This window comes from Eleginops maclovinus, chromosome 23, assembly GCF_036324505.1.
Source record: "Eleginops maclovinus isolate JMC-PN-2008 ecotype Puerto Natales chromosome 23, JC_Emac_rtc_rv5, whole genome shotgun sequence".
NCBI classification, from domain to species: domain Eukaryota; kingdom Metazoa; phylum Chordata; class Actinopteri; order Perciformes; family Eleginopidae; genus Eleginops; species Eleginops maclovinus.
The window spans coordinates 1,031,797-1,045,478 of NC_086371.1; the positions used below are offsets into that span (position 1 = coordinate 1,031,797).

At 43.5% G+C, this 13,682-nt stretch overlaps 1 protein-coding gene across 2 annotated transcripts in view; it reads right to left on the reverse strand.

The window, feature by feature from the left end:
• The window catches only part of pde6a (phosphodiesterase 6A, cGMP-specific, rod, alpha), a 31,214-nt gene extending 19,721 nt beyond the window's left edge, over window positions 1–11,493 (reverse strand). For both annotated transcript variants that reach the window (XM_063877143.1, XM_063877142.1), the window contains exons 1-9: window positions 11,427–11,493; window positions 10,299–10,635; window positions 9,578–9,719; window positions 5,970–6,122; window positions 5,162–5,251; window positions 4,930–5,070; window positions 4,054–4,128; window positions 1,838–1,902; window positions 1,224–1,290 (exon numbers count right to left, since the gene is read on the reverse strand). In XM_063877143.1, coding sequence (XP_063733213.1) covers window positions 1,224–1,290; window positions 1,838–1,902; window positions 4,054–4,128; window positions 4,930–5,070; window positions 5,162–5,251; window positions 5,970–6,122; window positions 9,578–9,719; window positions 10,299–10,627 — 1,062 coding nt within the window. In that variant the 5' untranslated portion in view covers window positions 10,628–10,635; window positions 11,427–11,493. The remainder of the gene's footprint in view (window positions 1–1,223; window positions 1,291–1,837; window positions 1,903–4,053; window positions 4,129–4,929; window positions 5,071–5,161; window positions 5,252–5,969; window positions 6,123–9,577; window positions 9,720–10,298; window positions 10,636–11,426) is intronic.
• Between the last annotated feature and the right edge of the window lie 2,189 nt (window positions 11,494–13,682).

The window sequence follows — 13,682 nt, forward strand, 5'->3', positions numbered from 1 at the left end:
TTCAAATTAAACAGAACTAAAACACTATAGGATATAAGAAGTTGAAGTGAAAATGTATAAAAAGAGTTAAATTATTAAATATATAAATGAACATTGAAAAAGTAAATAATTGTAAAAGTTAAGAAAAATGTTTTTAAAAAATAGATTTTATACAAATATACGTATATGTCCAATATCAGACTAAATCAAATAGAACACAAAGATAAAGTGGAATAGAAATGTGTTAATTCCACATAAGAGTTAAAGTCCATGAGGCCAAAATCACATTCATAACGTGGATGGATAATATGTAGTAGAGTGAGTTTAATCATATTATGTATAATAACTATTACAGACCAGTTTTGTGATTAATATTTTGGGATATATGAGCTGGAAAATGCTTGTAATCACGGAGCGTTGTGTGTTCATCCTGCTTGTTGACGTTTAGTATTTATTGTTGTTTATTTCATTCACTTTGGGCTCCAGTTTTGGCAGGAAAATACCCACCAGTGTCCATTAATAACGAGGTGCTCTGATGTAAATGTGACAGAGAAATGCATTAAATTCAGATGTTCCCGTAGACTTTCTGGCAGTCAGAAAAGTCTGGCCCCCTTTATGGATGTGCTGTCTGTCCCCCTGCTGCTGTGTTAATGTCCATTAGCTGTGATGTACGGCGCCCCGAGGAGAATCCAACAAACCACGAGTTTACAAAGTGGATTTTTGTTCCTCCTATAAGTTTAAAGTGTCCATAGAGAACTTTTTCTTTTTGCTTTAGCTGCATAATGTCTGCAGAATAATGACTCCATCATCGCTTCTGACTGCTTCAGGGTCAAGATCTCCATTTCAAAATAAGAGCGTTACAGATGTACACTGCATCGCCGCCACCTGAGCACATCGCTCCCATCACAGGCTCTGGAGACTCACCCCTCCCCATGGAGGAGGCAAATAAGTCAAGTAAGGTGAGGCATACAAAAAGTTCCTTCTACTAAGTATTTAATGTTCATCATTTTCAGATGTTTTAGTGAGTTTGTTTCTCAGAATTCTGACTTTAATCTCAGATTCATAGAGAAAACGAATTGTTTGGGAAAAAAGATTTTAAACGGTTTGAACTCTTTTTAATTTTCAGACTTTTCTCAGAATTCTGACTTTTATCTCAGATTTCATAGAGAAAAGTACAAGACCTGAGTTCTTCTACTTTTACTCAAGTAAAGCGAACTTGAAGTAGAGGAAGAGGAAACACTCACCAGTCCGGTCTCTGCTACGTACGTTGGCAGCCCGCTCACCAGCGCCCAGTGGTCTGCTGCAGGACTCCTGAGGACCAACACAACGTTAATTGAAAATGTAATGGTTATGATAATCATCTCCAACAACCTGAAACAAGTAAACATGGGAAGGACTGTCCTGCTCCGTGTTTGTATAAAAAAACCTCTATGAAGAATCATCCAAATTAAGTAATGCAGCAGTTTCCATCACACAGGTGAGATGACACTGTTTACAGGAGCAGGGGGGAGGGGGGTATTATTAGGTATTCAAAAATCATGATGGTTTTGTGAGGGAGGAAGAAAAAACCTTCAAAATATCAGTGGGATAGAGAGGTGCAGGAATGAGTCCTAAACCCTGAAAATGAGTCAGCATTTTAGCCCTTCCGGTCCTCTGGGTTGGAGGTCAATGGTTTTCTGATTGTGTTTTTGGTTGTTATCCTGAAATCAGGTCTGAGGTTAACAGAAGCTGAAGACAAATGAATGTTTGGTTCTATAATATAAATACGTCAAGAAGACAAGCCCACAACTCCACTGCCTCTCCACCAGTGATCCGAATCTCCACATGGCGTCTTAAACCGGATCCTGTGGGGACTTACGCGATGACCTTGATGTCCTCTTTGCCGTGGAGGATGTAGTCGATCAGTTTGTAGAAGATGATTTCCTTTAGGAGACAAACAATACAACAGAGTGGAGGTGGTCAGTTACACAGCTGGAGTGATGGTGATAGAGCCAGGTTTTAAATTGCATCTGAACATATTTAGCTAAGCAGAATCACACACGCTGAACCTCGCTGTGATTCAAACATTCAGGAATGTGAGTGATGAAACTTTTGAACTCTGGACAAAAGTGATTGTGTTTTTGTTCTGACTTCAAAGTTAGAATTCTGACTTCAAAGTTAGAATTCTGAGCGAAAGTCAAAACAACATTTTTTTAAATACTTCTTCCAAATACTTTTTTTGTGAATTCTGTGCCAGAATTTCACAAAAAGTGAAAAGAAAAAACATATAACAAACATCTGTAAATAAATATTGTATTTTCCCGATGAAATCTGAGATAAACCTCAGAATTAAAAGGAAAAAGTCTCAAAAACAATCTGAGATTCTGAAAACAAATCTGATTAAATTCAGAAGTATAATAAAGAAAGTCCCAACTCATTCTTCAACTGAAGTACAAGTTCAGAGGAAAATCACAAAGTCACAAAAAGTAAAAGAACTGTTTCCCAAATCTGAGAAAACAGTTTTAGAAAGTTAAAACTAAAGATATATTTAAAACAAAATCTAAAACATGTTAAGGTCAGAATTCTGACGAACTGAATCCATCTGTCAGAGATTCGTCTCCAGCAGGAACATCTCACGTGTTTCATTCCCTACCTGCAGACTTCATGGTCCTTCTAGTGAGACTTTCTTTTGGATAAGTGATAATCAAGGGGACTTTTTTAAACACTGGAGCAAGAAGGTAAAAAAGATCAGCAGCAGGAAGACAGGAAGACAGGAAGACAGGGACACAGGGACACAGGAAGACAGGTAGACATGAAGACAGGTAGACAGGAACACATGAAGACAGGAAGACAGGAAGACAGGAAGACAGGGACACATGTAGACAGGAAGACAGGAAGACAGGTACACAGGAAGACAGGGACACATGAAGACAGGAAGACAGGAAGACAGGTACACAGGAAGACAGGAAGACATGAAGACAGGGACACATGAAGACAGGAAGACAGGAAGACAGGTACACAGGAAGACAGGAAGACATGAAGACAGGGACACATGTAGACAGGAAGACAGGAAGACAGGAAGACAGGGACACATGTAGACAGGAAGACAGGAAGACAGGTACACAGGAAGACAGGAAGACATGAAGACAGGGACACATGTAGACAGGAAGACATGAAGACAGGGACACATGAAGACAGGAAGACAGGAAGACAGGGACACAGGAAGACAGGTAGACAGGGACACATGAAGACAGGAAGACAGGAAGACAGGGACACATGAAGACAGGAAGACAGGAAGACAGGGACACATGAAGACAGGAAGACAGGAAGACAGGGACACATGAAGACAGGAAGACAGGAAGACAGGTAGACAGGAAGACAGGTAGACAGGGACACATGAAGACAGGAAGACAGGAAGACAGGGACACATGAAGACAGGAAGACAGGAAGACAGGGACACATGAAGACAGGAAGACAGGAAGACAGGTACACAGGAAGACAGGAAGACATGAAGACAGGGACACATGAAGACAGGAAGACAGGAAGACAGGTACACAGGAAGACAGGAAGACATGAAGACAGGGACACATGTAGACAGGAAGACAGGAAGACATGAAGACAGGGACACATGAAGACAGGAAGACAGGAAGACAGGGACACAGGAAGACAGGTAGACAGGAAGACAGGTAGACAGGAAGACAGGAAGACAGGAAGACAGGAAGACAGGAAGACAGGTAGACAGGAAGACAGGAAGACAGGGACACAGGAAGACAGGTAGACAGGAAGACAGGTAGACAGGGACACATGAAGACAGGAAGACAGGAAGACAGGGACACATGAAGACAGGAAGACAGGAAGACAGGGACACATGAAGACAGGAAGACAGGAAGACAGGTACACAGGAAGACAGGAAGACATGAAGACAGGGACACATGAAGACAGGAAGACAGGAAGACAGGTACACAGGAAGACAGGAAGACATGAAGACAGGGACACATGTAGACAGGAAGACAGGAAGACAGGAAGACAGGGACACATGAACACAGGAAGACAGGAAGACAGGTACACAGGAAGACAGTGGTGGATTTTCCTCACCCTGCCATCAGGAGTCTTAGGTCCATCATACGGGGGAACCTCTCCCATAAGAACCGGCCACAGGTCAAAGAACTCCTACACACACACACGCACGTGCACATGCATGCGCACACACGCACACACACACACACACACACACACACACACACACACACACACACACACACACACACACACACAGGATAAGACTTACAGTAAGCAGTGAAGACATTGAAAACACAAGTGTTGTTGTTGTTGTTGTTGTTGTTGTTGTTGTTGTTGTTGTTGTCTTTGTTGTAGTTGTTGTAGTATCTTCAGAGTGCACAGTTTCCAGAAGCTGAGCTGCTAGTTGTGTTTGTTTGGTAAGAGCTTTATGATGAACTGCAGACAGCCATCTGTGTGTGCAGACAACATGTGTTTGTTCTCAGAGAGCAGGTGTTAGGAGTCCACCGGCAGCTGCTCGTAATCAAGTGACAGAAGCAGCCAGAGAGAAGTATTTACCACAACACGGTAAAGTGTGCACAAATACACGGGACGGTTCCACAATGATCTGAAGATATAACGTGTTACTGCGAGGGATTACAGCGAGAGAGAAGAGCAGGTTCATCGAAGAAACACACGGAGGAGATCAAAAAATATTTCCTAAAGAAGAGGAAACAACTTCAACATTTCCATATCAATGCATCCAGATTAAAGAGGCCTGCTCTTCTTTTCTGGGTGTTCTCTTTCCTGTAGTGTGTTTTAGTGCATGTAAATGGTCTCTAAAGGCTTAAATCCCTGTGTTCCCTCCAGAGGTAGTCTTTCTAGACAGTGGTCTACAGCGCCGCCGCTCACAGACCTATGTATCTTCTGTTTTCCAGCCTATCGTTGACCCTGGTTGTGTATCCATGAACCCACCTTGGTCTTGGTCATGTCCAGCAGCCCCACAGAGTAGCGGTCACAGTTGAGGAAGGCTCTGACGGTGTACAGGGCTTTGTGGAACTGCCTCTCGATGTCCGTCAGCTCCTCAAACACCTTGCTGGCCGACCACAGCAGCACCTGCTCACAGGAGACCAATCAGAAAACCCTCGGTGTTTATAAAGTCCTGCGTACGGCCACAAGAGTGTATGAAGTGTGTGAAGTGCCTCACCTGTCCTCTCCGGGTCTCACAGTTGTGCAGGTAGCTCAGGTGGTAGACCCTCAGCAGCAGGTTTCCGAAGTTCAGGTACTTGTTTAGGGTCTGAAAACAAAAAGACACTCCTTTGCATTTTACTGAGGAATTAAAGTGTTTGTGCTTCGGACCAACGCTGACTTTATTTCAGGATCAGCTGTTTCTCTGTCAGCTGTTCTGTTCTGGAGGCTAACCCTTTCAGAGTGAATCTTCAGCCTACTGCCTGAATCTGCTTTAATAGATCTTAACTTCTGGCCCTCGTCCTCTCCTGTTGAATTCACACTTTTTGTCTCCCATTTTTTTTCCTTTAATTTTCATTTAAACTTTTTTTTCTAAATTTCAACATTTTAAACTTTGACTAAAATGATCACTTTTCAAAAAAACAAAAAGATCTGACCTTTTTACAAATTTCTGGATCTTTTTCTAAAAGTCGACTTTAAATAAATGTGTATGATTTAGGACGTTTGAAGCAGGGATTATGCAGTATATAGTGATTCAGAGTCAGTGGATGCATGCAACGACGAAACAGCAAAACATATTCGGGGAATTTTGGAACTTCAGACTTTCAGTGGATCTACATCATTTGGTTTTATGGCAGAATGTCTCAGATTTCTTTAGGAAAATGACTTTGTTTGGCAGACTGTGTGTCAGTAAGGTTGTTACAAACAGAGATAGTTTGGAGGGGTTAATAAAGCATAGAGGTCAGCAAAGAGGAAAAAATGAGGAAGGGGGAGCACTGGTTTCTCAATCTAATACCAGTGGTTCCAGGACAGACTCTGGGCGTTACCTCCTCGTCCTTGACGGTGAAGCTGGGCCCGTCCAGCTTGTTGACGGCCATCATGACGGCCACCATGTCTTTCCCGTTCATGATGGGGGTGGCGAGGACGCTCTTGGTCTTATACTCGGTCAGCACGTCCACAAAGTCGCTGTAATGAGGGCTCTGTGAGGGGGGGGGAATATGTGTTTGGATTTAATTGCATGCTCTTTGCCATCCTTTGATGACCACACCGCTCTCCTCCATGAACGCTGCCAGCAAAGACTTTCCATTACCCACAAACCCCGGCTGTTTCTGCTGCTCTGAACCTCCTGTAGGGTCCTCCATTGTGTCGCTTCAGGGGGAAGAAGAGGTTCATTAACGGCCAGGGACAGAAAGTCCAGCTCACAGAGTCTTGCTGTGAACCCGGAGAAGTTGAGACCCCAAAGTTATATGATAGAAATGTATAGTAGGGGTCTCCAGAGCTGAGAAACTGCCGGATGCTAACCTGCATATGTTGGGCAATTAGCATTAGTCAGCATATGGGCAGAATAGTGAAAACATCTTGGCTGATTTGGACAGTTTTGAAGTGGTTTGTGGGGTTATTGAGGATGCTGAGTCCATATCTTTAACGGATCAAACATTGCTGTTTTAAACAAGAAAGTGGACATATTTCTGTTTTAAGGGTCTCAAAAGTGTCATTTTTCATCCTAAATAAGCCAGAAATGGATTCAGCTTCCAAAAACAAGTTTCCCATATTTAAATATTGGAGGTTCACTGTGAGGATCCACGCTGACGGTGGATGTGCCCCCTCCATCAGCTGATTGGCAGCTTATAGAGAAACCTGTGGCATAGTGTCTGGTGGACAGCTGGTTATGGGGGGACCTTTGACCCCCTAAAGCCCGAGGAGTCCTGCTCGTTATCCTCAAGCTTCACGTAGACCTCCGTTCAGCAGCTTTAGTGACATCATCTGAACATTAGTTGTGTATTGATGACTCTGTAGAGTCTCTGTACTTTATTTGGGTTTCAGTTGCTTTTTATCTGCCTTTTTCCTCAGTTTCACTTCAACAGATTTAATATATAAAACCTTTCACTTTTGCAACCCTATAATAATAACAACAACAACAATAACAATAACAACAACAACAACAACAATAATAATAATGATGAATTAAGCTTCTTCGGTTATGCACATTAGCTGGAGTTCAGTTTGGCTGATAACAAAAACAATAACATCGCACTTTGAAACTGAAAGTCACCAAACATGAAACAAGAGTTCTATTGAGCATCTTATTTATAAAATCTAAAAATAAAACCTTTCCCCAAATAATAACAGACAGCCTGGAGCCCTGCAGAGCTGCGGAGGGAGGGGAGTGCTGAGTCTGGGCAAAGGCTCAGACCGCTGTGACCTCTGGGAGTAATCTGGGATCGCTCTAATTCAGGACAGATTAACCTGCTTCATCTTCACCCCCCACTCCCCCTGCACCTTCCTCACAGCCCCTCTGCTAACCACACCTTTAAATAACAGGAGGAGGCATTAACTCGTACATAGTTTGCTATTAAATTTGAAGGAGGCGGGGAGGGGGAGAGGAGATGAAAGAGGCTAGCTGTTGCTCCCTACGTAATCCCAGGGACATACAATCCCGCCTCCAGGAAGTCAGTTCTGGATGGACTGGGAATAATGGGAATAAAGTGCAGAGAGGAACGATTCCTGCACCCTGCATCACTCTGTGCTATCACTGTGCATTAGCATCATAAAGGCTTCCTCTCTCTGCAGGGGGGGCTTTCAAATCCTCCCAGTTCCCATCATGCTTTCATGTGTCTGTGTGGCGGGGAGCTCGGGGAGTAACGGATTCCATTCCTTTACAGTTGCATACAGGAATACATAATCAGAGTCCAGAGGAGGACCTGTCAGAGTGAGCTGCTGGGTTATGTCACCTTAACAGTTGGAGGGGGGTGGGGAGAGAAACCTGAAGTGTGAGTGGGAATAAGCTTCTGAAATGTCACAGCAGTGGCTGTAATGGGATTGAGCTGCTGAGGGATTTAGAAGGAAGGAGACGGTGGGGTCAGGTCGCCATCTGGTGGTCGGATAGAGACACGACGAAGATGCAACCCCCCCCCCCCTTACATAAAGGGATTTCTATTTTGGTCCACTAATGAAATGATTATGAAACATTTCACAAAACTAGTCAGCAGTTTATACAGCGTACGATGGAAAAGGGCAGGGAGAAGAAAGTCTTATTTTGCCCCATCAGACTCTCAAGGTGACATTTTAAAATCAACAGTCCAGAAAACATTCTGCCACCTGGTGAAAATCCTTGTGGTTCAGCTTCACATAAGTCTAACCTTTTAATTGAAGCACAGTTTTTATAATGTTCACTATTTGTAAAACCCTAACTGAAGTTTATTTACAGTTATATTTTTACACCTGTTTTCATCTGTACATCTTAAGTGGTCAATCATGAACACTGCTTTATTGGGAGGCATCTATAATCTCACTACACGCCATACTTCAGACTCAATGCTGATGTTGAAATTCCAGAGGTCTGCTATTTTTCATTAACAGACCGTTGCTATGAGACCAGACCGTTGCTATGAGAACAGACCGTTGCTATGAGACCAGACCGTTGGTAAGGAGAACAGACTGTTGCTAAGGAGAACAGACCGTTGCTATGAGACCAGACCGTTGGTAAGGAGAACAGACTGTTGCTAAGGAGAACAGACCGTTGCTATGAGACCAGACCGTTGCTATGAGAACAGACCGTTGGTAAGGAGAACAGACTGTTGGTAAGGAGAACAGACCGTTGGTAAGGAGAACAGACTGTTGCTATGAGACCAGACCGTTGGTAAGGAGAACAGACTGTTGCTAAGGAGAACAGACCGTTGCTATGAGAACAGACCGTTGCTATGAGACCAGACCGTTGCTATGAGAACAGACCGTTGGTAAGGAGAACAGACTGTTGGTAAGGAGAACAGACCGTTGCTATGAGAACAGACTGTTGCTAAGGATAACAGACTGTTGCTATGAGACCAGACCGTTGGTAAGGAGAACAGACTGTTGCTAAGGAGAACAGACCGTTGCTATGAGAACAGACCGTTGCTATGAGACCAGACCGTTGCTATGAGAACAGACCGTTGGTAAGGAGAACAGACTGTTGGTAAGGAGAACAGACCGTTGCTATGAGAACAGACTGTTGCTAAGGATAACAGACTGTTGCTAAGGAGAACAGACCGTTGCTAAGGAGAACAGACTGTTGCTAAGGAGAACAGACCGTTGCTAAGGAGAACAGACTGTTGCTAAGGAGAACAGACCGTTGCTAAGGAGAACAGACTGTTGCTATGAGAACAGACCGTTGCTAAGGAGAACAGACTGTTGCTATGAGAACAGACTGTTGCTGAGGAGAACAGACCATTGCTAAGGAGAACAGACCGTTGCTATGAGAACAGACCGTTGCTATGAGAACAGACTGTTGCTATGAGAACAGACTGTTGCTAAGGAGAACAGACTGTTGCTAAGGAGAACGCTCCAATTTACAGTCACATCAATCCGCAGAAAGTAGTCCTGTCAATTTAGCGTCAGCTGTGCACCATTAGTCTCCTCCACCAGAAAACGCTGTGCTATTGGTTTTGTGTTCCTTTACCTCGGAGACGTCGGCGATGTTCACCATCTTCTTGGTCGACGCCACGTGGCCGACAACGCCCATATCCAGAGGATACACGATCTCACTGTCAGGCGGCACCAGACACTCCTCGAGCAAGGAGTCCTTGTTCACGTGAAACAACCTGCAGGTCAACAACACCTTCAGTTTTAATGAGCAACTAAAGCAGGTTCCCATTTGTATTACCTTCATGAGAATACAGTACTGACATAAAGGAAGGATTAGTTCACGTACAATAAATAATAACAACACAAAAATATGAGTCTATTCTGAAGTTACCGGGCAGGTTTGAGGGGTTAGGGATTAAACGGAATAACGTAATCAGGATACAAAACAAAGGTGACTGTGTTCCCCTACAGCAGGCGGGGGACAGGGTCTTTGCTGTAGCTGCCCCCAGACTGTGGAACCATTTATTGTGCTGTGTTTGCTTATGTTTGATGTCTTATCTGTTTGTCTGTTAATGTATATATAGATGTATTGATGTCCAGCACTTTGGTCAACTGCTGTTTGTAAATGTCCTATAGATATGAAGTTGGATTGGTTTACAGTTTTAGAATCACTGGTACGTTCCTATAACCCTGGGGTTTCAGAGCAGGATGGTAGATGTCCTGAAATCTCTTTTAGGTTGTTTTTTGCCACCAGTGCATTGACTCTGATCCAGAGACCACTTCCTGTTTGTGAGACGCTAACAGAGGGGGGTCACCTGGTCGCCAGCTCGGCCACGCCGTTCCTCTGCCGGTACATGAAGAGGCTCATGCGGTCGGCCCTCAGCATGAAGCTCAGGTGTCTCATCAGGTTGAAGACGGACCTCTCCATCTGCAGGTTGTCCTGGATGTCCCGGATCAGGTCGAACAGGACCTCGCTCTCCTCCACCGCCGTCAGGTCGTGGAACTTGCTGGCGTCCATTTTCGGCTGCCGGTTGCCGTCCAGCAGCTCTGAGATCAGCTGGGGTCGGAAGTTCATGTCGTAGTACTGCTTAGCAAACTCAGGGTTAGCGTCCAGGTAGAGCTCTGCTGCCGCTGCGTCCACCATGGTGCTGACTGCGGAGACAGATCGAGACAGAGCGGCAAAAACCTTCATCACCCCATTGGTCAAACTAAATCTGTACATCTATCACGCTTTTTTGGGTCTCCTGTAGAGTGTTGTACAGGTATGTGTGCATGTAAATGGTCTGCAGAGGCTAAAATACCAAAGTTCTGGAACATGATGACATCACTATGGAACACTCACACATTGTACAGAGACAGTACGTAAATGATGAGCTTCTTGAACATTAAAGTATGGAGACATGTCCCAGTGACCTGAAGATGAGCATTTAAACAACTAGTTTGACAAAGATCTGATTCTTTAACCACTGAAGGTTCCCATTGTCTCCTCCTGCTGCAGGGCTCTCTGAATCCACACCGTACAGTAAACCAAAACAATGAGCTCTACAGAGGCTCCTTTTGTGTGGCCTGCAGTTTATTCTCTAGGTCTTTGATTGAAAGAAAGACATTCTTTACCACAAAACAAACTGCTTTAAATCTCACTGAAGTATCTTACCCCGTTACTTTGGTGGAGTTAATGTTAGCTTTTAAGAAATATATGCTAAACCCACTGTTATCAAAGACAAAATAATGCAGGACAATTCCTGAACCTGCAGCTACTGCAGACTGTGTTACAACAGGAGAGTCTTAAGTGACTTTCTTTAGTTTGAACTCTCCTAGGATTGTTTCTCTCATCTTGTCTCTGTTAATATGCTCCTCCCTGTCCAAAGCACTTCACAATGAAATGAATTAACTAAGTTATGATAACATTAGTGTCCAAAAAGACTTTAATAATAAAGATGTACCTGTTGGAGTCCTGGTGTTGTGTGCAGAGTGTAATCCCTCTGTCCTGCTCACTGAAGGTGGTGGAAAACAGAGGGATTATCAGGATGCTTTAAATGTGAGGACATAAGCCTGCGTCCAATTACAACTCTGGGATTATCATCCACCTCCCCGTGATTAACGAAACTACAGGGGGTTAGCCTCTGCAAGACACACTTCATTCAGTGTCAGGAAAATGAGTAACAATGGAGCGTCAAATATTCAGTTCATTTGTCCAAACTTGTTTCTGTTTTGGTAGATAATTACAACCCTAACTCCAAATATTCACCACCACTAAGTTAAGGAGGCTAATGTTGGGCTATAAAGGAACTACAGCACGGTCACATGACCTCACGTCACCACCGCTAAGCTAAAGGAGGCTAATGTTGGGTTATAAAGGAACTACAGCACGGTCACATGACTTCACGTCACCACCGCTAAGCTAAAGGAGGCTAATGTTGGGCTATAAAGGAACTACAGCACGGTCACATGACTTCACGTCACCACCGCTAAGCTAAAGGAGGCTAATGTTGGGCTATAAAGGAACTACAGCACGTTCACATGACTTCACGTCACCACCGCTAAGCTAAAGGAGGCTAATGTTGGGCTATAAAGGAACTACAGCACAGTCACATGACTTCACGTCACCACTGCTAAGCTAAAGGTGGCTAATGTTGGGCTATAAAGGAACTACAGCATGTTCACATGACTTCACGTCACCACCGCTAAGCTAAAGGTGGCTAATGTTGGGCTATAAAGGAACTACAGCACAGTCACATGACTTCACGTCACCACCGCTAAGCTAAAGGTGGCTAATGTTGGGCTATAAAGGAACTACAGCACGGTCACATGACTTCACGTCACCACCGCTAAGCTAAAGGTGGCTAATGTTGGGCTATAAAGGAACTACAGCACGGTCACATGACTTCACGTCACCACCGCTAAGCTAAAGGAGGCTAATGCTGGGCTATAAAGGAACTACAGCACGGTCACAGGACTTCACGTCACCACCGCTAAGCTAAAGGTGGCTAATGATGGGCTATAAAGGAACTACAGCACGGTCACATGACTTCACGTCACCACCGCTAAGCTAAAGGCGGCTAATGATGGTTTTACGATCCATTCTTGCACCACTGTTTGCAGTCTGAAGGTTTGCAAAATGGAAAAGAAGGAAAGGGGGACAAATCAATAAAAAGTTTAGACGAAGAGAGAAGAATCTGGAGACAGATGACTTCAATTTCCGGGATTACTGAAAATGAAATTTCTGAAATAAAAGGTCAACAGGCTTTAATGTCAGACCCTTACTTCCATCACAGCTACAGTCAGTTCGCTAAAGGAGACAGATTATAGAGAAGTTTAGAGGATTTGATTCAGCCAACAAGAAAGCAGTCTGTCTTTGTTGATATGAGGAGGCCTTGAGGGATATCGTGTATTTATAATGTGCAAATGTGCAAAACAGATTAAAGCCAGTCACATAAACTTGATGAGTGCTTTAATAAATCAGCAGTAACCGGACCCCTGGCCTCCCTCTGACACACCCCACCTCTCGCACAGTCTGCAGTAGTGTTGTTATGTCATAATGTTACACACATTTGTTTCTCCTGCAGCTCAGATTGCATCATGAATCCCCCTCTGTGGTGACGACCTGCAAAACTCCTGCAGCCTCTCACTGAGGAACCTGGGAGGCAGAACAACACACAGCAAGACCAGAAGTCCCAGAAGCTGTGTAGCACTAACAAACCTCTCAGTGGGGTGCAGCTGGTTTCACATGCAAAGTGTCAATCAGTGGAGGCATGTTCAGAGAGGTGAGAAATCGACAGAGCGCTCACTGATCCTGGAGACCACGACACCAACTGTAACGGGAGTTTTATGAATAGCTGGTGCTTCAGACTTGAGAAGACGGGGATTGGTGGAAAGTTACTTATCAACTGAAGTTCAGACTTTTTAAAGTCACCTTTTTTAATTTGTCTTGTAATTTAGATGTATTAATTCAAATATGAATATATTTTCATTCTTATTTTATTCTGAACTCATTTTTTTATACTTACTTTTTATTTTATTCTAAATTTAATTTATAATTTATTTGTATTCTTATATTTTTTCATATGTATTTATTATATAAAATGTGATTCTCATTTCATGTTTAATTTTTTTAATTAATATTTAGTTCAGTCCTGAGTTTATTGACTTTTGTTGGTTTTAAGTCTTTTTTAATCAATCACACATGTTTGTGTTAGTTG